The sequence below is a fragment of the Perna viridis genome, chromosome 10, assembly GCF_037379345.1.
Source record: "Perna viridis isolate PV_CMFRI_1.1 ecotype Kerala chromosome 10, ASM3737934v1, whole genome shotgun sequence".
NCBI classification, from domain to species: Eukaryota; Metazoa; Mollusca; class Bivalvia; order Mytilida; family Mytilidae; genus Perna; species Perna viridis.
In genome coordinates, this window is record NC_142454.1 from 3,149,390 (window position 1) to 3,174,221 (window position 24,832).

At 31.1% G+C, this 24,832-nt stretch overlaps 1 protein-coding gene across 9 annotated transcripts; it reads right to left on the reverse strand.

Moving 5' to 3' along the window:
• Positions 1–2,668: 2,668 nt before the first annotated feature.
• LOC148604160 (mitochondria-eating protein-like) lies at positions 2,669–23,696 on the reverse strand. Of its 9 annotated transcripts, none has more exons than XM_088547879.1 (13): positions 23,538–23,696; positions 17,948–18,053; positions 15,899–16,133; positions 14,924–15,019; positions 12,260–12,457; positions 10,706–10,837; positions 9,819–10,032; positions 8,199–8,357; positions 7,565–7,740; positions 7,015–7,141; positions 5,609–5,632; positions 5,003–5,147; positions 2,669–4,168 (listed from the first exon to the last, which is right to left on the reverse strand). In XM_088547879.1, the coding sequence occupies exons 1-13, from the start codon at positions 23,622–23,624 to the stop codon at positions 4,155–4,157; spliced, it is 1,713 nt and encodes a 570-aa protein (XP_088404005.1). In that variant the 5' UTR covers positions 23,625–23,696; the 3' UTR covers positions 2,669–4,154. The 9 variants fall into 9 exon arrangements, with proteins under 9 accessions (XP_088404005.1, XP_088404006.1, XP_088404011.1 ...); XM_088547880.1 differs by lacking the exon at positions 14,924–15,019 and adding an exon at positions 15,090–15,185; XM_088547885.1 differs by lacking the exon at positions 12,260–12,457.
• Between the last annotated feature and the right edge of the window lie 1,136 nt (positions 23,697–24,832).

The following is a 24,832-nucleotide window of genomic DNA, read 5'->3' on the forward strand; positions in this document are numbered from 1 at the left end:
TCGACAAATTTTGATTGCCACTGGAAATAGGGAGAGATGGGTAGGGTTGGGCAATTTAGCCTCCTGTGGTGGAGCCCTACGGTTCCTACTCCGGGAGAATACCACAGTAGGGTTCTTTAACGTGCGAGGAACGTGGCATCTTTCCCAACATGGTGCACCACTATGGTTTGCGGTCAGGTTTTCCGTATTATAGCCTGACAACCCCAGCATGTAACACGCCAGGGGTACCCCATTCCACCACCTGGGGCACACTTCCCAGTTGCTGTGGGCATAGCGCCCTAGCCCCCTGCTAGGGTTCTGAGCACTATTTAGTCGCCTTTTACGACAAGCTTAGAGCTGCCGCAGGCCTATTCTTTTAACACCCAGACCTGCATGGGGCTCATCTGTATTGTTACAATGTCCAGAGACTATCTACAGGTAAAAGGATCACTTGTTTTGCTCTGGTTATCTCCCTTTTTTAACTGATGTGATATTGTTGACAGTGCAATATACTTTTAACTTGATCTCTAATCTTTACATACAAACAAAAAAAAACCTGATAAAATGTTTTCCTTGAAGGTTGATTTTAATGGAGAATGATTCACATGCCAAATTTAAGTGAATACTTCACTCTGAAAATACATGCACTTAAGTTCATTAATTTGTTCATTAAAAGAGACCTTGCATTGTACTAGTTGATATACTAAGCTGATTTTTTACTGTGCAAGCTCACAGAAGCAATAGCCTTCAGTAGGCATGTCACTTCACTCCGTCACATTATTCTGAATTAGTCAACGTGTCATCACTTGATCTTCCATATGTTACTTGGAAGGCAGAGAAGCATTGAATACTTATTCTATGGTGTACTTGGCTTGGAATCAAACATATCACTTAAACTTGCTGAATGCACACTTCCACAAATTTACATTCACTTAGAACAAACCTCTTATAAAACGCTTTTTATAGTTAAGCTTCATAAAAAGGATGTTTTTGGTCCTGGAAGACTTGACAGTTGGAGGTCATAACTTCAAAAATTAATCCAAACCTTTATTTTGTGATAATGAACCATATTCTGGAAATTTCATTCAGATCCATCATCTTACACTCGAGTTGATACACCAAAAGTAAGTGTCCATGGACTACAAAAAGCAGTCGAAATGTCAACAGTGCAATGCAATTATAAAATGCAGTTTACAGGAGCCCAACATACAGGCATTAATTTTGTTGGACTATGACATAATAGTTCTTTCATGCACACCAAGTTTTATGAAAATTGATCTGGAAAACAAAACAAGTTAGTTGAACAAATAGGCCAGGTTGTATCCTTCCACGACTATAAATTAGCAGGCATATTAATCTACCTGTCTGTTCATCCAGATAGAGGTTACATGATTTGTTCAGCTATCTTCTCCCAGTATTTTTACAGCGTGAAATATTGTAGGATGTTAACACACACATAAAGGAGTTTTATTTCAAAATCAAAGGTACCAGTAGCGTAGAAAAATTAAATATTGCAAAGGTTTTGTGAGCTACAGATTTGAAATTTTGTACGATGTTAAAATATGTAATGGACACTTGCAGAGCAGAAATAGTTTGATAAATTTTGCTAAAATTAGAAATTGTTGAACTTCCAAAGTTAATTATTCCATAGAGGTAATAGGGGGCGCATGAATTGTCTTTTTTGTTTGTTTTTTTTTAGTTTCACAGTTTTGAAATTTGTAGAATGTTTATACTGTGGATGCCTGTTAATCGCATATCCTATTTGTTAGAAAAATATGCAAGTAACAGAAATTATCAATTCAAGGGAAAAGTCCTAAATTATTTCAATGTTTAAGTGGGACATATTCTTTTATCTTGTCTAATTAGATTTCTGCCATAGTGTCTAGTCAAAAGAAAGAGAAAATATTGTTGTCACTAATGATGTATTATTGTTTTACCCATTTAGGTACATTTCTGAGTAACTTTTGAAAAATATTTATGCATTTAAAGAGTTTTCTAACTTCTGGTCATATGTTATGCAAATATGAAGAATTTTTAACATCAATAAAATGGGAAATGTTTTTGTTCTTTGAGTTTCTATGAAATTAACAATTAAGTGGAATCCACTGTACAAGTAATTAAGGTATTCGGGTCTATTTTTTTCTTGATATTTTCCACAAATCAAAGGCATATTTTGATAGTAATTAATTTTATTAATTATTAATTTTCATGGTATCAATTTTCGCGGTATCAAAAAATAATTGGCGTTATATAGTGTTAAAAATCGATTTCGCATGTACTATTTTTCGCAGTTTTCTGTCCACCACTAAAATAGACAAAATTAGTACGTTTACAGTATTTGGAGTCATCAATTTCAAAATTCTATAGGGTTACATGGCATGGTTTTCAAATACATTCATTAATATGCCCTACTTTTGTTAATACATGTATATATGTAGGCATCATTCATTTCTACCAGTTGCTGAGGCATCCTCAATTAAAAGTTTTTTTTTTTAAGTAAATTGCATGCTTCAGTGAGGAGTGTGATTTTTTCTTGATTATTCTGGAGCATTTAACCTCAAGGAGTCTGGGCAACACTAGTCTGGAGCATTTAACCTCAAGGAGAATGGGCAACACTAGTTTTCCCAGAAATTGTTTTCAATTCTCAAAGAGTTTTTTTTCTCTATCTACTGGTAATCTATCACATACATGATTAATTTATGTTTTATTACTATAAAACTCTACATAAATATATGTAATAATATAATATACTGCATAAGGAAAAAAAATCTTGCAAAAAAATATCTACACAATCTGATCCAACCCTGGTGAACCTGGTCAATAAAATCTCACATTCTGGCTGTAAATTATCTCCCTTTTATCTACCTCAGCCAGTCCTATACTGGTTGTGGTCTTGTGATTTTCTTTACCGTGTTTGAAAGTATCAAAATATGTACATGTGAAAAAATTATAATTCCTTTCTTGCAAACACTGTGAATATGTATTGCACACCTGAAATTCTGTATACTATGTGTGTGTTTTGAAATATTGGAAAAAGGCTGAAGGCAATATGCATTTTTTCTTCACTATCCAAAATTACCAAAACTTTAAACAGGCACCCCCCCCCCCATTTTTATTTTTTCCAAAAAGAAACAAACCAGAATATGACATTTCATCTCTTTCCAAATTTGTGAACAATTGATGAAATTAACAAACAAAAAGCATGCTTCTCTAAAATATATTCACATTCATATCACACAATAAAAACCTAAAAAAAATATTATTTTTTTTTGTTATAACATCAAACATTTGTAATAAATAGAAACACACTAACAAAATACTCTACAATATTATACATAAAAACAATATCTTAAAAATATCACAACAATAAAATTAACAAATAGAAAATTTACAATGTATGGACGGAACCCTAAATCCCTTGAAAAAAAATTAATAAAAATGTAAAATTTGGTAAAATATCACAAAATAGATAGGTACAAATATCACAGATCAGGATGTTTGGTCCACGAGCACCAAGAAATAGATCTAATTTGGAGGCATTGAACAATGATTGATTCCATAGTGCACAAGTTGACCATCTTATAATATTAAAAAAAATTAAACCACTCAATATTTTCCTCCTGTTTTTAACTTTGATTATCCAATAAATAAATAAAACAGAGTATACATAATATAAATAGTCTTGGAATGTAAAATGAATTAACCATACATAATCCAAATTCAACAATTCAGAGCACTAACAACTGTTTATAAATAATATTTGTGAACTGTAAGATTACATAATGAATGTCATAAAACTTTTTGTTAATGCTGTTCAAAAGACTTAAATTTTGTTAAAAAGCAGCCTAAAACCACTTGTTAAGATGTTTCTTTTTAATACATTTCATAAAAACTTTTTGTCTTCAATTTTGTATTTTTTATAACCAATTTCAGAATAAACACTTTTCCTTTATTAAACCCTATTATCTCCATTCATACAATAAAGTTAAACAACCCTTACCCATCTACATCACCAAATATTGACATGTACAAGTCATCTGACATTACCAAATTAGGAAATATGTAAACAAGTCACCTGACATTAACAAGTATGGAATATATATAGTCTGCAACAACATTAACAAATAGTAATCACATGATCTGTGTAGTCACTAACAAGAGCAGATTACTTCCATCTAGTAAATTGGATCTGAAAAAAAATGAAGGTTGATGACAATGTTAGATCAAAACACAGCAAACTGAGAAGTTATGATTTAATCTGCATTCAACTCCAGCTTCTGACACTAAAACATGGTTTGTATAAGGTTCATGAAGTCAGCAATGCAAATTTTGACAAATCAGATTCTAAATCATGACATCAACAAAGTAAAGCTGTATACTTTAGTTTATCATGTCTAATTGGCAGTTTTTTTAGATTTTATTCTTTTAACGATAAGATGTTAGTACAACTGAATTAAAAGTTTAGATTTTTCAATTTATTAGTTGTGCATACATTTAAAGCATTGTCAAGGATCAGTGACAAAAAATGAGTTACCGGTAAGTTATGCAACAATAAGAACAAACGATGCCAATTGGTTTTGATATTATAACAGCATTAGTACTATCACTCTCACAAAATATCCATTGAATCATGAAATCTTATTAGTAAAGTTATAACACAGTATCATATTTTTTTAATTTTATATGTATTACTTATTCCTTGCTCAGTATACTGTAAAGCAAGTTTTTTTGGCAGACAAATTTTCATACCAAAAATATTAAAGCTCTGTAGTCCAACTTAACACAGTAATTATTGATTGTGTTTCAAAGATAAGTCAATATTTTCCTTTACCAAATGGACTTGCCACAGTTTTGAAAAAAAAAAAATTTTTGCTTTACAGTATTAATACAAGGTTGGTTTGAGTACAGATGATTGTAATAATGATGACATACAGAGACATATAATGAATGAGAGAGTTTTGTAGCAGTGCATTCCGAGAAGAAAAAGATAGTCACATGGCAGTAAGTCTGTTCTATAACCGACCTGAACTATAAGGACTTGCAATACGTCTTGGACTTGGGGAGCGACTGCGAGCCCTACGAGATGGGCTCAATGAGCGAGAGCGTGATCGTGTACGAACGCTTGGGCTGACAGAGCGGGACCTGCTCCTACTTCTCCTACTAGCTCCCTGAAAACAAAACATCTCGGTCAATCATACAACAAAAACACAAATTTCCTTTATAAAAAACTTACATTAAAATATGTTTAATTTATCAACTTATTCTTAAATAACTTATAAACATAACACTTTGCTTATGTCAGCTCATTCGATTCATACTTATCTCAAAATACTTTGTTTTATTGGTGCATCCAAACTTCATCTATCTTGGAAAGTTCTTAATATTCCTTACCAAAAGAGTTGCGAACTTTCCATAAGAAAAAAAAAGAAAGGAAAAATGCAAGATTATAATGTCTACATTACATTCTACTATTAGTGAAGCAAATGTATTCAAACACAAATATTCTTTTTATATATGACAAAAAGTATTCAAATTTTATAGAGAAAAATGTTAAAACATTTGCTATAAAAGTCAATATACCAAAAGCTAGAAAGAAATATTAAAATCCTTGTGCTCCCTTTTCATTTACCTCAAAGTCATAATAGTCAACTGGCTGTTGGAGAAAGAAAAAAGAACATCACTATTAATCCAAACAGTTAGATTGGATTGAAAATTAAACCATTTACCTCCTGAGACAAAGTTTACCCTAGCTACAGTTTCTTTAAGATAAAACCCTTAATGTTTTGTGTCCAAATCTTAATCACCAAAGCTCCTTTCTACCAATATCTTTGACTATTCAATGTTCTAGGATTTTTTTTCAAAATTTTAGGTTTACAGGGAAAAAGTCTAAATGCAGATTAACTTTCCCACACTTGAAGTCTACTTGCCAACAAATCATTCAAAAGAATGGAGTTTTCTACTTGCCTAAGAGGAAAGTGAGGTATAATAAACAATTTTCCCACACCAAACGGGAATGTGGAATCCTAGAACACTGCCATTATTTCAAGGAAAAACTGACATTAATTATGGTAAGTAAACTACCGGTACTTTGAACTTTTCTGTAGAGCCTAAATTTTCTGCTTATGTTATTAAAACTGGTGTCAGTAAAACACCATGATGACAAAAAGGCACTGTCTAACTTTACATACAGAGCAGGACTCACACTTAATGGTAAGCACTTTTCAACATTTGTATAAATAACAAATACAAAAACATAAATCATTTGATGGAATAAAATTAGTTGTGTCAACCAAGAGTAAAAATTAATTCTAGAGAGAACATTGGTACCAATGGCATCTTAATTTCCACGAGGATTGTTTATCCTTCCACATTTGGTAGCCTTCTAGACCTTAAAACTGTCAAGCAAAGGACAAAGGACCCAGAACAACTCAATAGAAGAAGTTTTTCCTTATTTCTATCACAAACTTCTATTAATTTTGACACACAAACCATACAGATACTGTTCAAAAATGTTAAGAATTCAAAAGTTTTTATAAGTGACTATCTTTCTAATTCATGAGGATAACTGGACATCAATACACATTAACACGGGAGTGATACACCAACCCAATGGTTTAAAATGGAGTGCACGTGAAATGGGAGACATTAGATTTATGTTAAATACACATACATGTAATTCAATAATGGAATGTGATTAGTTAGCTGTATATTGTACTTCTGTATATACATCAATATGACAAATTATAACGCAGAGTGCCAGCTCAGTATGTGTTTTGTCCAGCTCAATTTAACAATAGCATTATTTCAAGCAAATCTTCAGGCTGGTCATGAAGAAATATGCAATAGTTCAAGAATTCATTTTTTCTTCATTTTTAAAAAAATTTCTGGACCCTTTTGCATGAGCATTAGTTAAATCTGACATTTATTTCATAGTTGCCATCTAGATATGTTAACTGTGAAATAACTGTAAGCTAAAACTAACTGAGGTTGGTGTCTACACATGGATTTCAGAAAACATAGCTACTGAATCCTTACCAATGAGGCACCTCTGCGTGTACAAGCCTCCCCCTTCATCAGGACCTTTGACCCCTGCATCAGACCAGGCCAGATGTGGTGGTTTACCAATGGAGCTGTGTACTCAGAATCATAACTTCTACGGTATCTGTCAAAAACAACATATTCAAGGTGTCATACAATTCAATAGGAAAAAATAAACAAATAAGGTGAAACACAACAAATGTACCAGCATATAGCCTAAATCCAAAATAGTTCATACTTGCAGAGATCACCAAAATGTCTTCAACAAGTGTAAACACACCTTTAAATAAGCTCTGAACGGCCTCACCAATAAAATTAATAAAATCCATGGCAACAGAATGATAACAATTCTTCAATATACCGGTGTGTAAATTACATTATAAGTCTTGTCTAACTTAAATAATGGTATATCTATAAAAGAGATGCAAAGCTGAAAGGAAAAAAGAGATAATACTGCAACTGAATGTAAATCATTTTTTGTTGTAGTTGTCGTTCACTACTTTATTTCTTTCTTTATAAAGAAAAACTGAAACCCTTTCTCCATTACCTGTTGTTGTCAAACAATTCAGCATCAGTGGCAACAGCAATATCAAGGGGATGGGCAAGGGCACTCATTTGCCAGGCAAGTTTGCAGGCCTCCCTGATGAATGGTTGGATAACAGCATAGGTAGAGTCTGGGGGCAGGTAAATCTTGACACTCCTGTTCAATCCTCTCAAAACATCCTGAAATATTAGCGAAGAAGTTGAATATGAAATGTGATGAACAGTTGTAAAAGGACACCATTAAGTTTTTTACAACTTACAACACATATTGGTACTGCTTGTCTTTAATATTTACAGTCAAAGTACAATATAATTGTTGTTTTCAAGAGTTTTTAAACATTGTATAATAAAAGTCAGTATAACCCAACAAAACGTCAATTTTAATGTGATCTAATAACAGTCTAATAATACACCAACAACTTCAACAATTTAAAATTTGGATCCATAATAAATATTATTGCAATATGTATGTTTTATAAAGTAGTTATTTTCCCCTTTCATCCCCTACTGTGAATTAGGGATTTTTTCCTAGCACTGTAAATTGTTTACATACATACCATATTACTGATATTTTGTTCACTGATTTTCATTTAAAGAATAACAATGTAAGATGCCTATTTGTTAAGTTAAAGACTTACAGCAACCATTTTTGGAAGATCATACAAGTCTGTATTCCTGTTGACATAATCCTGAACTGCTTCTTCTAGGGTCTCTGGACCAATGTGTGTAGCTGCCAGGTTGGCTCTTACCTTCATCTTAAACTGACGGAACTCACATTTGGCTACACTGAAGGCTTCCTGCAACACATATTAACATAGATAAAAACCAAACAACTTTTCATTTATAATATAAGCAAGCTTCTCTGTAAGGCAGTTCAATATTCCAGCTAGTCAGCCACAACTTAAAACTCTGTAACTTTAAACAACAGAATATCACTGCTTCAATTAAATATTATATGTCACATGCATACAGAACTCCAATTTTATTACCTAACCTTGCAGGGATCCAACATTATCATTTTCCTGTATTCATACCTGAACACCATGTATGATGCCAAATCTTTTTATAGAATTTCATTAAAAAAAAAATTGAGCAATTTCCGAGGAGTTCTGTTTATAAGATGTGAAATTGCAAACCTTTCAATTTTGAGTGATTATACAGCAATTATCTTTCTGCACACACAACTACACAGGATGCCTAACCTTCCCATAAAGTTTCATTAAAATCAATTTTATATTTGCAGTTGCATGATGTTTTGACAAACAGAAAGAGAGACTGATTTATATATACACCTACCTGAGTTTGCACAATTAATTTGAATAATATCTATTTTAATGTTATTTTTCAATTATAACAACCTACAATTATACCGAATTTGGTGTGTATAGTGCGCATTTATGTATTGTGGGCAGTGCAATTTTGAAGGTCCAAAACGTGTGAAAAAAGTTTTTTAGACTTAGGTTGCAGTAAAATTTTGTAAGACAAATAAAAATCAATATTTTGCACTTGATCAGTCAATTTATTTACCTTGATGTGGTATTTCCTATGAAAATGTGAAGGGAAGAAACTTCTATGCAGGCTAAAACATCATGTAAACATCAGTAGCTACATAAATTGGATAATTTCAATTTCAAAGCATGATAAAATTGACACAGGATGTATGAAATGGCTTATAAAACAAAATCTAAAGTCAGGAAAATCGGATATTCCCGGTTTTGGTTGTAACTCAAATTTCACAATTTTTCATTTAAAACCATACTTTTAAGAAAGAAAATAGTAAGAAACAATCAAAATAAGTATCAGAATAATCATTTTCAGCTGTAAAAGCATTTGATAAAGAGGGTTTGACAAAACAGGAATTAGTTACTTTTTGGTTTTTACTTGTTTCATATTAATTTCTAACCATGCTTTATAAGAAGGAAATATTGTACAACCTTTGTTTGAAACATGTTATTAAGACATTTGAACATGATTTGAAGAAAATATCACTAAAAATGTAATACTCAACGATGTATTTGATAGTTAGATAAAATTTCTTTTGGTGACAATTCACTTCAAGTTTGTTTGTTTACATTACGCAATGTCTTTTCACGTACCAAAATCTTTAATTTCTTGGCCAATTCTTACGTATTGATGTATAATCAGCACCCCCATGTTCTAGGAATAATTCCTATGTAAAAATGTGCACATAATACACACCAAAATACGGTAATTCTTTCATCTCATTTTATGTTAAGTCTGAAAAAACTAAAATTTACCTGCAAAGCTTGGAAGATGATTCTCTGGTTGTTCTCATAGTCATCAGAATAGCGACGCAGAGTATCCATAGCATCAAGACGATCCTGAGAGAACATATCATTCCATCTTGAGATTAGATTCTGTTGGCGGACTCTCTGTACTGGGTCATCAATAGACAGGGGAGATCCTACTCGGGGAGTGTAACGGTAGGAAGACAGACTTCCATACAGATCTCTGTTATGAAATGGTTTTGATTAGTTAATTTATCTTAACAGTTATCAGTACATTAAAAATTTTCAATTATGCTGATGTTTTACTTTTCCCTTTAAAATCTTCTTTATGCATAAATATAAAATTGAAATCCGGACAAACTTTCTCAGATCACACTTTGGTGATGTGAAAACTTAACAAATCAAAAACTGACATTATAAAAATAAATGTTTACAAAGAATAAATGCCTTAAAATGCCTAGCATATGTATAGTATTCTGGAAAAAAAGCACAGAAAAGAGAGAGATATTACAGCATAAGTATATAGCATTAACTTTGGGCTATTCTGTCCAAATTATAGGGGAAAATCAACAAATTCACAGTTAAAACTTGTTAGATATCGAGTACTATATGGTTATTCTAATCCAATGTATTTTATAAGCTATTTCATATAATCACTGTGTTAATTCTTCATTCCCATGCAGTGAGGTGATCAGTTAGGAAATATAAACACAAAAATCATGTGACGGTTCAATAAAATCATGTGACACAGGACACAGCATTGCACATTGCTTAAAGAGGGAGATAATCAAAGGAAAAATATAATCCAAAGACAGAATTTTGAATTTCAAAATTCCCTTAAGAAAATGACAGAAGATAAAAAGGAAAGAGATGTTCTAATACTGTAATTGGCTTACCCATCCAAATAGCTCTTTTTAGTGGAAGAAATAGTAAGCTCATCTCTAAGATTCCTAACTTGTCTTTCATAAGAATCGACAAGGCCTGCCCTTGCACGCAATTTTACAATCTCATCTTGGGCATCAGCGAGCCTAAAAGTAGTTGTTTGTAAAACAATAAACTCAGGAAAAAAGCAGAAATTTTAGAAAGTTAAAGCTCAGTCTTGAAAACCTCCAAACACTAAAATATCTTTTCAATTTGAAAAGACTGTGTATATTTGTGTCTGAAAATTTTTTATAGCAAAAAAAAAAACTTCATGCAAAGAGATTGTAGCCATTTTGTTTGTGATTACTTTGATAAATATATTAAAAATGGTTGAAGCAACAATTTGTGGCTATGGATAGTAGGTATGAGATTCATCATGTAAAGGAATGGTTGGAGTTTACCTACAAAAAAATCTATTAATCATTATACTTCTAAACAAAGGAATTTAATATGCTTCTTATCATTTTAAAATGCTAATTTTATCAGAATAAACAAAAGAAAATTAATTAAAAAAAAATTAAAAGACAAATGCCTCAAACACCTGATTTTGACAAACACCATTTTTGAGAAACAATCTTGGAAAGCAGAATGTAATTGTTTTATTTTCTTTATACATATTAACTAAAACATTGTTCTGACTGCCTATTTTAGAAGTTTTAACACTAAAAATAAAGATCAATATTATTGTCAACTTTTTAAGAAAACATTTATAATGCAAATAAAGCTAAGGCTACACAGAAATAAAAAAAAACAAAAGGGAAAATAAATTTTAAAAACTACAAAAAAATAACATGAATAAAAGTTGAAAGATAAATTGACAGTAACTAATATTACTACAACCAGAAGAAAAATAAGAAAAATTGAATGAAAAATAAAAAAATCAGTTAAACAACGAGTAGTCCAAGTTAACCATCACTATATATATATGTATACTTCACCACATTAAAAACATTAGAAATTACTACATCCACAAACAAAATAAGTTACTTCCCTTTGCATTTATATACTACATTAATAAAAACCATACCATAAATTATAATACACTACATTTCAACATATATTAGCAATCCTCTCATCCAATGTTGTGACTTCAAGGGCGACACAAATTTAATTTTAACCAAGTTTTTCTGTGAAAGATATCTGTGAAAAACAAACATTCTGAAAAATATCTGTAATGCCAAATCTTGAATATAATACTTGTATACCCCCAAAAACTGAAGAGTAAAATAAAATAGTTGCAGTTATATCTTTAGACAGTACTTATGATGATGTAGGAATGAAATGTCTAAATATGGAACAAATGAAATCAAGAGAACTACTTTAGTATATGTGTTTGATGTCACCATAAGAGTAATCTCAGGAATCAGAACACTTCATAAAAAAATCACCATAGGTAACAATGGGATGGAAGGATTACATGGAAGTTATTGCTCATATCTATTAATAGCAAATGTCAGTGCTACACTAGGAATGAAAGGCAGGAAGCTGGCAAGCATTACACAGTTAGTTTATCAGCATCGCTTCCTTACCCAGGCCCATTGCGTTTAGACTCATCTTTTGATGATGAAATTGATTCATCTTTTATTGTTGATGTTCTAAATAGTGAATCTCGCCTAGCTGTTAGCAGAGCAATGTCATCACGTAAGCGCCGAACTTGTGTATCATAATCTGTTAACAATCCTGCTTTTGACCTTAATGTTCTAACCTCATCTTCGGCTAAAGCAAGTCTGAACAAAAAACATGTTTCTTATATTACTCTAACAGCCAAGCAAGCATTAATGATAGGGACTATCGACAAAATTTTCTTATGAGCAAAAAGATGCAAAATGAATCCTTTCAAAATTTTGTAGGACAATTTAGGCATTCAAGATTAATAATTTATATGGTTCATTAAATAGTGCATACTTCAATATCTAGAGTCCATGGATTATTGGTAAACATTGAAGTAAAATGTGTACAAAGTCAATATTATTGTTAAGACTTAGACACAGTAAGTTATAGGACTATTTTAAGGTACCAGTTAAATACACAAGGTACTTGACAACATGATTTAGACTGGTAAAGTGAATATGTGGACTTGTGCAACTTTCTGAAATAAATACATAAAATAAAATGTACATGAGGCATAAAAGCTCCAAATAATCAACTTCTCAAAGCAAAGGTTCACTCATGAAACTCTAATGTGTTGAAATAAAATTTGATATTTGATAAAAACAACAAATCTATATACAGCAGTCCTACTAAACAAACCAATCACACTAAATATCCAATATAAAATTATAATGAGAATGGATGGTGAATTTGTCAAAGAGATAACAACCCAACCAGGACCAAAATTGCAGGAAATTTTCATGACATTTTAATTTTCATTCCCCCCACCCCCGCAATATAGCAGTAATAACAAAACTAGGTTTGGATAATTTTGTTTTTGTCTTAAAGGTTCCTCTTCATATACAATCTCTGAGAAATTAAGAACCCCTGAAAATTACTTGCTATATGTCATATGATACATATACATATCAATTCACCAAGTTATATGATACATATTACAACCTAATATTACAGTGAAGTTTTAATACATCACAACACTAATTTCACCACCACCATTTTGAAATTCTCTTCAGGAATAAAAGAATTATATGTACACTCCCCAAATAATTCAATGCCTACTGAATGTCTACATATACAATCATATTTAAAATAAATGTGTTAATTCTCTAAATTTATATTAAAAAAATAATAATCAATATTTTCATAGGTCTATAATTAACAAATGAGATATTTAATTTCATATTAAGAGAACTTTTAAAGTTATTATATTGAAAGGAGAAAAAAATCAATCTTGTATATTTCTTCTCAATAATTTGAAGCAACTTGAATTTGTTGCCAATAAAGCTTCCACTTGGAAATTAATAAAATGAAATTTATATTTATAACACAATTTGAATTATTTTCAAATATCTCATCTGATATAAATATTCTACAGAAAGAAAGAAAAGTGTTTCTGACTATATATATTTGATTCTAGAACTTGTGTGTTGCTACATGTATTTGGTGTTCAAAGTGCCACCTCTTTATCTACAGAGTGAAAGGTTCTTAGTGATAAAAGCAGACCACATTCCTTAAAACCAACACTTTTTCTAGTGCTATTATCAAAACTATTGATTTCAAACTGATAAAATAAGTTTTAGTTAACCAAAAATCTAATTGTGAAAAACACTCATTAAGCCCATTACCTAATGATTGAAAAAAAATCCCTAAAATCTCAATATTTTCCATTTAAAAATTTGAAATGAGAAATGAGATGATATTTAATCATGACTTTCACTGCAGTCTATTATCTATACAGCAAAAATAGAAAATCACTTCCTCAACAGGTCTGTCAACACATACGACATTCCCCGTCTCCATGTAAGCCTGATCAACTATAAACCAAAGTATAGAAACAAATCTTTCAATTAAAGCCCTATGCTATAGAAAAGAATGAGTATCGCTAATTCAGAGATGGATTATTTCAAGCAGGTGTACTGTTCTGATCACCAAAACAAGTACCTTTGCAGGCCAGTAGGTAGGAATTTGTAAAGGGTTTCTTTAGACTCGTGGAGTCGAGTCCTGCACCTCGCACTGTGAGGTGCAATTGACTTTAATAGTCACAAATCAAACAAAACTTTGTTTATAATAGTGCTTATTTGTTTTTAAGTGGGGGTTCTTTAGAATCCCAAGAAACCCCCCACTGGCTATGGGTGTGCCTTGACAAAGTAATTCTGTAGAATCGAAATTAAACTTGCATCTATTTTTTAATGACTTCATCACACAAAAAAAATACAACCTCCTCAACAGAAGTCAACCAATCATGCAAAAATTTCTGGATTTCCACTCTTGAAAAATATAACCCTTGTCATATTTATGTTAACCTGATCAAATTTCAATTATTTGTCAGCCTTCAGCTTTAACATGACATTTAAACATTCTGATAACAATGTCATTTTCCTCTTTCTTCAGCTACTTCAAACAAAGAAAGAAAAATGCATTTTAATAGATCAGTCTTACATGGAGATGAACAATCCCAGTGTTTTGTAGATCAGACTGAAGTAAGTGAAACCATTAGTAGATTTCATTCTGACATTAGATACAACACTAAATCAGCACAGGGAGAATATACAGCAGAAGCAAGGGAGACAATTATTTCTTACTTTCGTCGTAGTTCACGAATTTCAACATCATTAAGCATTTTATCGCTAGATGATGTTCGTAAACTTCTGTTTAGCTCTTCTTTTGTTTCAATCAATCTATAGAAAGTAAAATACATGATTAGAATTGAAATCATATCATTCTAAACAAATATAGTAATTATCTTACTTTCTTCTAAGTTCCCTGTTTTCCGAATCCATGAACATTTTATCTGTGGTTGAATTTCTCAAATTTCTTGCCAGTTCATCCTTGGTATCTACAAGTCTGGTCATAGGCAAAACAACATTAGTACAAAATATTGGAGACATATTGGGAAAAATATTCTGACCACTAATATGACTTTAAAATTGGTGTATATATATGTTATGGTTAATACTACTACTTTTTAAGAGAAGTTCTATTAAAAATGTTCTTGTACATTTTATATTCAATGTGCATCAACTATATCTTGGTTTCTTTACCTTCCTGGGAAATTCATACATGTGTAACTGTACTGTTTTTTTTTCATTTTGAATGTTGGGATGAGTGCTCTAAATCATTATAAAGTTTGGAAACGTATGACCACAGTCCCCTTAGGTTGTTCCTGTTGTAATAACAAATCCATTCATCAAGTAATCAAGAAGCACATATTAATTATTTGTTGAACACAAAACATACAAAAATTTGATTTCAATAGTGTATGAGCTTGACTTTGTTGGAGTCACAAATGATACCTCTGGTGATATGTATTTCTTAAGTATGTGTAATATGTTCCAAGTTACAAAAACTCATTTTAGTGTAATTACACATAATTTTTTTAGTGCCAAGCCGAAATTTGGTGTTCAGAAGGTCCACACTTCCAAGACAACATTCAAACCCTTATCATTAGGATACATAACAACAAAAATGTGGTAATAAATCTATCCTTGAAAGACTCATGATTGAATAAAGGGACTACAGCATAACCGTTTAAAAATAGGTACATGTTGAATACATACTCATCTCTGAGGTCTTGAACTTCATTTTCCCTTGCTTTGAGATCAACTTCTAAATCCTCTAAGCTCCTCTCATACTGATCCTGAAGGTCATCTAATTCTCTGTTCTTAGCTGCTGATTCTGCTAGTATACTCAGACTGGTGTCAGCTGTTACAGCACCCCCTGATGTGAAAAAGTTCTGTCCCAAAAATGGGAGTAAACGAGATTTGATAATACTAGCTCCTCCAAACATTCCACCTGAAAAACAATATAGCCATATGATTTTAGTGGGAATGAAATAGTAATCAAGGGAACTAAGGTTATAGCAGTAATCAAAAGAATGCAATCCAGGGACAAAGACAAGACATGGAAGACAGACATACACAACAAAGAACATAGAGCAACTAAAATCATACATACAAAGCAACAACAGCAAATGAGCTATAATATCATTCACATATAGTTTCTTTTTTTTTTGTTTAATTCAAGGATGTGGTAAAACAATCCTAAGAATCACTATATCACTTTTAATTAATGAGTTGATGAAAACAAAATGTGAAATTTACTTCAGATGCAGTTTCTACAGTTCTGAATGTTTTATTTAATATAGATTTAAGCATCTGTAGACCTCAGTCACAGTTTTTTTTTTTACATTTAAAGGGAAATCTCATAAACTATCATGCTTTTAATGAAGAGTAAAAGCTTTAAATTTTTATAACAAGATTATAATGGTATCTGGCAAAAGACCTTTCGATAAATATACAAAAAATTAAATTAAACCTTTTTGGGTTAGCTTTATGCAAACTTCGGTGGACAAAATGTTATTGCATCATTATTTAAATTTTTGTAGATCAAATATGACAGGAAATGGACAGAATTTAATACATAACATAACCAAGAAGATAGTTATTTACCAGTAACCCTTTAGAAATGTAGTATAAAATACATTATTACAGCACGGATTAAATACCAATAAATTATATATTTTCAAAGGATAAATAAATATTGAGAAACTTTCATTTCAGTTTAAAGTAATAAATTATTGGCCTATTTAATTTTAAGATATGAATTTGAATACATATATTTGTAACACTTCAGATATTGTTGACACAAAACAATCAATGCAATATATTAGACAATATTTCATAAGTAATTGTTTAAACAAACAAATAAATGCTTAAGTAAGCATATTTAAATGGTTATTCTTATCGTAATACAATATTATAAGCTTATTTGTGCCAAATGACCAGTTTCCAATACACTAATTTTTCACCCTCTGGTGAGTTGCTTTGTCATTAAATGTTCGGTCAATGGGGCAATAGGGATTTGTATATTGGGTTTTGTAAAATGTTAAATTCTATTTGTGAGTTGTAGAATTCTTACTATAGAATCTTACTACATTGCTATTATTGAATTAAAATCTAAAATTTGAAACAAGGAAAAAATAACATCTGATTGGACGAATATGTTGAGCCAGACCAGAGTTCAAAATACAGTGTAATTGAATTTTTTTATTCAAGAATTTCATGAAGTTGTAGAAAGATCAAAGTACCAACCAATGCAACCAGTGACTTTGCCAAGGTCTATGTGCATTCTAAAAAGATTTAACTTAACATATGTCTCCACTGTTCCAAAGAGGGGAATAACTCCCATAAATTCAATGAATTATAAATTCATGGTAACATGCAGAACTGCATATCTTGTTCTAAGTACCTATGAAGTTGAATGAAATTTAGTGCAGAAGTTTTCTTTGTATTGTGCTCACTAAGTTGTGGTGGACAGACAGACAACCACTGGACAAAAACAATACAAATGCATATCTCCCCACCAAAGTGGGTGGAGACATAATTTAGTTTGGCTTAGCATAAATGTTAGTGATACCAAAGTATGAATTTGAATCAGATTCAAAAGTTTGGTGTCCAAGAAGTTTACAGTAGTCATATAATTTGCAAAATAATTGCAAAAAAAAAGATATGATGGAGGTTTATAATAAAAATAACCACATGGAGTTCTTGCATTCTTATAGCAAATATCTTAGAATAGCTATCAATTTTATCTCTAAAGGAATATACCTGATTCGGCAGTGACACTGAGTAGTTTAAATAGCTGCCCTTGAACTTTGGCATTGAGCTCAATAATTTCACAGCACCGTGCAACATTTTGATCACATGTGTTAATCTGCAAAAGACAAAAAAAACATTACAAGTACTACATGTACTGAGAATACAAGAGAATAGATTAAGGAAAATACATATTCATTTTTGAATTGAATAAAATAACGGCAACAACCTTAACCACACATAGAATGCAGTACAAGTATCTGCATACAAATGACTTACAAAAAGTACCAAAAAGAGGGGAATAGATCAAGTCGCTATTTTCTTCCATACAAAACAGGTTGGTAGATGATTAGTTTAGACTTTTTACATCTTCTACTGGTACCCTGTTTTCTTATTTTTTTTTACACTTGTCATTTCAGGGATGATTTTACGAGGTCAATAAACACAGCAGAAATTGGCAAAATTGTTAGTAAATATACAGTAAAAAAGAATCGTAGAGGTCAATCCGGATTTTAAATAGTGGATTTCAGAGCTCTAAAAAGCAGAAAAATAATCATCCCTGTCTTTTCATAGTAATGTATTTTTTTTTAACAATTGATCTGTGTATTCAAAATGTACATTGCTGTTCATGTTTATACGAAATATTCATAGGTAAATATTTTACATTTTTTCTTCAATTGCAGTAATTATGATTTAATACCAATTTATTTTCCTGTTTATATTTAATACAAAAATAAAAAAGATATTCAAATTATGATAAGTAATTCTTCATTGACATTCAAACACACCAAGGGTTCTTCATTGATGTTTTACCTGCAAATTTTTGCTCACAGCAGACCCATAGGGCTTTAAGGGCATGGACAAAACACTTGAATCAATAACAATTCTTATGAATAATATACATATTACTGTAGTGTATAAATGGTTGGCCAAAAATAAAAGAAATAAATAAGATCATTTCTAATCCATGGCATACAATATGCCGCAGTACATATGCAAATTTAAATGGGATAAAATATTTAATAGGAATGTTTTGATGTGGGGAAAGAAGGAAATCCAGAAAATATCATGCTACAAGGTTAATTCAGTGAATGGGAAAAAGCTTAATATACAGAAATATGAGTACTGTGCAACTTAAGCTTAAAGATTCAAAGTTAGCATAGAAGTACAAGTACTATTGATACACAATAAAGAATCAACAGATGACACATGTAACATATGATATCAGCCTTGTACACATATGTGCTAATGGAAAGATTTCGGAGATAAAAAAAGGTGAAATTATGTCCTATAAATCTATTTAATTTGTCTCCATCCTGAAATAAATTACCGATCCCTTTGATTTCACTTCAAAATAAAAGTTTGTATGTATGCCAAAGTTTTCTACTACAAACTAAAATAAATTTAGTGCAGATTCTGCAGAAATTCAATGACTTTATTGTGATAATATTATAAACTGAAATAAGATTTGTAAAAAAGCCATTGAAAGCTATCAAAAATGTGAACTATGCTACTACATAATATAATCAAAGTAAATATTTGCTTCAAAGAGATTGAAAACACTTTTAATACTTTATATCTACCATTTAATTTTTGTCAATAAAATTTCAAATGATTCTCTTGATTTACAAACAGTATAAAAATCAATATCGGGGGGAGCTCAACCGATTTTGACCCTAAGATTAACGACAATCACGTCATGACTTTTTCTACACCATTTAAAATTCTCAATTGGACCTTTCAGACTTCTAATACAACTGACGAAATAGTAGTGTACATTCCAACCTACCTATCCTTTTAAGGAAATAGGTAATGTAATCAAATAAATGATAGGCCTAAACACCTATTTAAAAATTCTCAGGTAAACAAATTTAGCAAATTAATAACGGCCAGTGTACTAAATGATATGTATGTCAATGGTGTTTCATTGGAACTGTTGGAATTTATAAGATAAAAATGTCACATGTATAGAGTACCTACCGATATAAATCAGGCAGAAATACCTTGCTTGCCTCAGCATGTTTTTCTGATATCTACTAATTACCTTCAGAAAGTGAGGGAAATTAAATTTACCTTTTCCATAATAGGATTCACTAATGGATTTCTATACATACTAGAACCATAATAATAAAAGATTCAACGGATTAAATTTAATTTTTTCTGATAGTGATGGTTGAGAAAGATATAATATCTTAATTAAACATAGTCTTTTTCAAAATGTTTGTGTTTAGAATGGTTCATTTCTCAGATATATTTTTGCTATGCCATACAGACAATTGACAAAGATATTTTCTGTTACTTTAATGCCCGCTTTTAAAAAATGCAGTAAGTGCTGAATAATTATAATGTTTAAAAAATGTCAATAACTGTGGATAAAAACAAAATACCTGTCACATAGAATGCCCTAGGTTTTCAGATCTATAAATTACTTATATCACTTAAATAACTTATTACATGTACATGGGAAAAATCCTTGTGAGGAATACATGTACCACTAAGACCATGAGGTCAACTTATTGTTTAACTGTTTAAAATTTTGTTACACAATAAGTTTGAATACCCTTTCTTCAACTTAAACAAATTTGCACAAGTATGAACAACATGAAATGCAATACAATTAGCCGATTGTATCATACAAATTGAATTTTCTTCTGAAGGATTTAAAATAAGGTTTAGCATGTGACAATACATATCTATGATGAATGGGCACATTAATTCATAGGTTAAATGACCATAGCAATCCTAATACCCACAAACGTTTAATTAAATTTCATAAAGAATATCTGTTTTGTGTAAAAACAATCTGTTATTATACTTTTTTGGGGTAATTCTCCACCAAGTGAAAGAATATCTTGTTAAAAAGATGGACACATGCTCAGTCCTGTACAGGGAATTCAGTTAGTTACTCAGTATAATAAAAAAAGGAAGTTCATTACATGAGGATTTAATAGCTACATTTCATTCGAGATTAAACATGATTACTTTTCTATTTATCATTGTTTAACATGTATTGCATGCACTAAACTTTTTACCAGCTCCAATTTTATTCTTTGAACTAATTGAAATCTATATTAAAGCACTTTGCAACAATGTAAAACATATTGAATAACTACAACAAAATTACATTTAAAACTTTAAACTGTGTAAGGTCACTAAATAAAAAAAAACATTTAGTACTATGTCAAAAGCAGTATAAGGAGGTATATGAAAATAAGTATCAATTTAAGTATTCCGTTAAAACTTCATTGACAAGGAAGAAACTTGATAAAACATGCATCTTTTTTCTTTAGGTAAGGGCAATTTTCAGTTTTTTCAAATAATGAAAATTTCAAGGGATCATTGTTATGAACATTATACAAAATATCTACCAGAGATTCTCTATATGCAATAATAATGTCTACTACATGTATATGCAGTTTCCTTGACAGAGAATCATTTACAATGTGAATATGTCTACTAAAGAGGAGTGATAAAAGTACATGAATTAATAACATTCCCTTTAGCAAATAAATACACACAAGTGTAAGAAAATCTACGTTGGGACTGTTGACTGCTGAGATTAGCTTTAAAATGTAAATTTCCTACCAAGGATTTTTAACCAGTCTTATGCACATTATTGAGCATTTTGCATTCATAAATAAAACCAGAAGAATTGAAAATCAACTTGTGGTGAAAGGGGAATAGAACCTAATCAATAATATTCATAATTGAAGATAAGGTAGTGTGAATTCTAAAACATCTTGCTGATTAAGCAAATTTTTTTAATCTAGGTTAAAAAAAACTTACATGTCAGATTAACTTGTAAAAGAAAATCAAAATTTGACTTTACAGTCCAATCCAATTGATCACTTTACACCTCACTGCACTTTAATTTGGCTGAAAAATGTGGTAATAAATTCAAGCTGACAAAACTTTATCACTTCCAAGTGCTCTGTGGTATAGGGGTAAAACTAATAAACTTTTAATGTTTATGACACACTTAACTATTATAGACTATGCATCATTATTTATAGGTCCTACAACAAATACTTTGCACTATGTCAAATAGGTGATACAACACTTTAGTTTTTATGCAGTATGGGACATTATCACTCCTAACATTTCCCTTTTTTACTTTCTCTCCAAAAAGCATTTTAAATCTACTGCAAAAGAGTCTTAAAGTAGTGTGCTGACCATTTAGTTTCCAGTAAAGTTTCACTTTTTAGATTTTTGTCAGTCCTACATGTACCATAGGCATTCTTGACTTACATGTACTTTCTAACCGAACTGTTTTGCTTCTGCTCATGTGTCCACAGAAAAATTAATTTTAGATAGCAGAATAACTTACAGTGCTAAAAATCACAGTACTCAGGGGCTACACTGGTCCTTATAAAACTGACAGATAGGATTAATTATGCTTGACTTATTACAACATTACTAAAATAATTTCATAGAGACATTATATAGGCTATTCTCATTACTGGCATACAATCACATGCACATTTAAATGTTCAGACAAGAAGCTTAATTTACAAAAAGTATATTTTGTATATAATTCGTCTTATGAGATTTCTCAACAAATTAATGTTTAAGGTCCAGTTAAATTTTCAGAGCACTGGCTACTGGGCCCCTACAAAGCTTAATATTATTATCTTTAACTAGTTTTAGAAGTGACAACAAATCATAATACATGTATCTACAGTTCAGGGCCCCAGAAAAAAACTCCTTTTCAAAAGCTTTATAATGTACAATATGAAATATAATATACAGTAGATCCTGCCATTAGATGTAGACAAAAATGACATAAATCATCCTTTACTCAAATAAACCAACACCAGAAAAAAAAACTAATTTTGTAATTGAATGACTCTGATATTCAATGCATATTTGATGTCTCTGCAAATTACAGTAAAATCTTCCTGTCTCTATGGTAATTTAATATATTTTTATTCGAAAATTTGCATGCTAACACAAATTCTTATAACTGATTATCTTTAAAGTTTTCTGATTTTAGATATAGAGTATGATGCATGTTTCAGTGACCAAAATTCAAATCATACATGATTTATTGATGAAACAATTTTATTCAATATCATGGGAGGCTTTTCTTACAACAACAAAAAACACAAATCTTCATCCAGACGATGACAATGAATTAGGACAGAAATAAAAAATGTTTAGTAAAATCCAATCTTTATTCTGATTGGATATATGGAAGCAAGTACCATATAAACATGTGTACATATCCGAATTGTACTATTGCTACACATGTATAATGGTCAATGTTAATATTTGGACAACATATAACATATCCGGTTTCATATTGCACCTCGAGTCTAAACTAGTTCGTCTGCAAGGCGGCAAGGTTAAAATAGGATTTGTTCTTCAAACTGTTTACTTATATATTGTTAAAAATGAAATAGATCGGTTAGTACTAAAAAGTTAAGATTTACTTTGCACAAAATAATGGCATGGCATTGTCAGTGCACTTGAAATCATCATAGCAACCGTTTTCCGAAAGGTATCGTGATTGGAAAAGTGGAAAACGTGTCAAATCAAAGACATGACTGCATAAAATTCAGGGTATAAGACTTAGTTTTAATGTTTGGTCTCTTTTACTCACATGATAATTGTGGAGCCATCTTTCTAGCTTGTCCTGCAACACAGTGAACGTGCCGATGTTAACCAGTCGTCTCAGAGATTCCGCCATTTTCGACGCTTTTCGATCAAGGCTCTCGCAACGATGATATGCGCATGCCCAAGTTAAAAAGTATTGTGCTGATCATGTGACTGTATCAAAGTGAAAGTGGAAGTAGATGTGAATTTTATCTATGAATAATATTGTAATTATGAGCATTCTGTTCCCTGCTAGCAAACCATGTATTTCATGAAGCACATTTTTTAAAATAAACTTCGTACCTAAATATTTTTAGTTGTGTTTTAAATGTGTAGGGGCACTAGACCATATTTAAGGCCCCAAAATATCATCTCTCTTGTCCAGACCAATACATGTTTGGGCCTACGGCACTGTTATATATCACTGCAAAAAAAAAAAACCAAAACAAAGCAAAACAAAAGCAAAAACAAAAAACAAAAACAAAAAAACTACAGGGTTGTTACAAAGAGTAATCAAGGGAACCAAGATTCTAGCGGAAATCAAAAGAATGTAAACCAGGGACAAAGACCAGACATGGAAAACAGACATACACAACAAAGAACATAAAGTAACTGAAATCATACATACAAAGAAACAAAAGTAAATGAACACCTCGGACTCCACTAAAACTGGGAGCATAGACCAGGTGCCCCGGTAGGGTAAGCGGTAGGAGAAACAATGAAACGTATTGGAACGGGAGGTTTAGCCACTACTGATAAACCTGGTTTGAAGCACCTTCCATTTTGAAGTGCCTGTACCAAATCAGGACCATTCTTTCCGGATTTCAGTCTGATATTGCCATTTGTTATACGGAATTCCCTTTGACTTCATACATAATATTTTGTTCATTTTTGTTTGACTATATTATTCTTCTTCGCGTGCTCTTGTTATGGAGACACAGGGGCTTGCTTCCATTACCAAATATTTAGCCCGACTAGTATAAAACACGATCGAACTAGTCGGGCTGCATATTTAATAGTAGGAGCAAGCCCATGTGATAGAGATTAATTAAACCCCAAAAATTTCAATTACTCTTAAAAAATATCAACGCTCAGTTCTTAAAATAAACCTTAATTAGATAATGTTCACAAGGTGCAAACTCTGCTTCTGTAAGATTATCTTCCCCAATGAAGGTTCCTTTTAATATTAAAAAACTCCAAAATATACTGCTTTTTTAAACATGTTTAAATTATAAATCAAAGATGTGATCATGTATAGTTTTGTTCATACGAGCGCCTTCCATTTAATCAAGGATTTACAAA

Excerpts from the sequence above, each read along its gene's own strand:
- LOC148604160 (XM_088547879.1), bottom strand. The coding sequence starts at position 23,624 with ATGGCGGAATCTCTGAGACGACTGGTTAACATCGGCACGTTCACTGTG. Across the intron at positions 10,033-10,705 it reads AAAAAGAGCTATTTGGATGG|AGATCTGTATGGAAGTCTGT; the intron begins GTAAGCCAATTA and ends ATTTCATAACAG. Across the intron at positions 8,358-9,818 it reads TCATCTTCCAAGCTTTGCAG|GAAGCCTTCAGTGTAGCCAA; the intron begins GTAAATTTTAGT and ends TATGTGTTGCAG.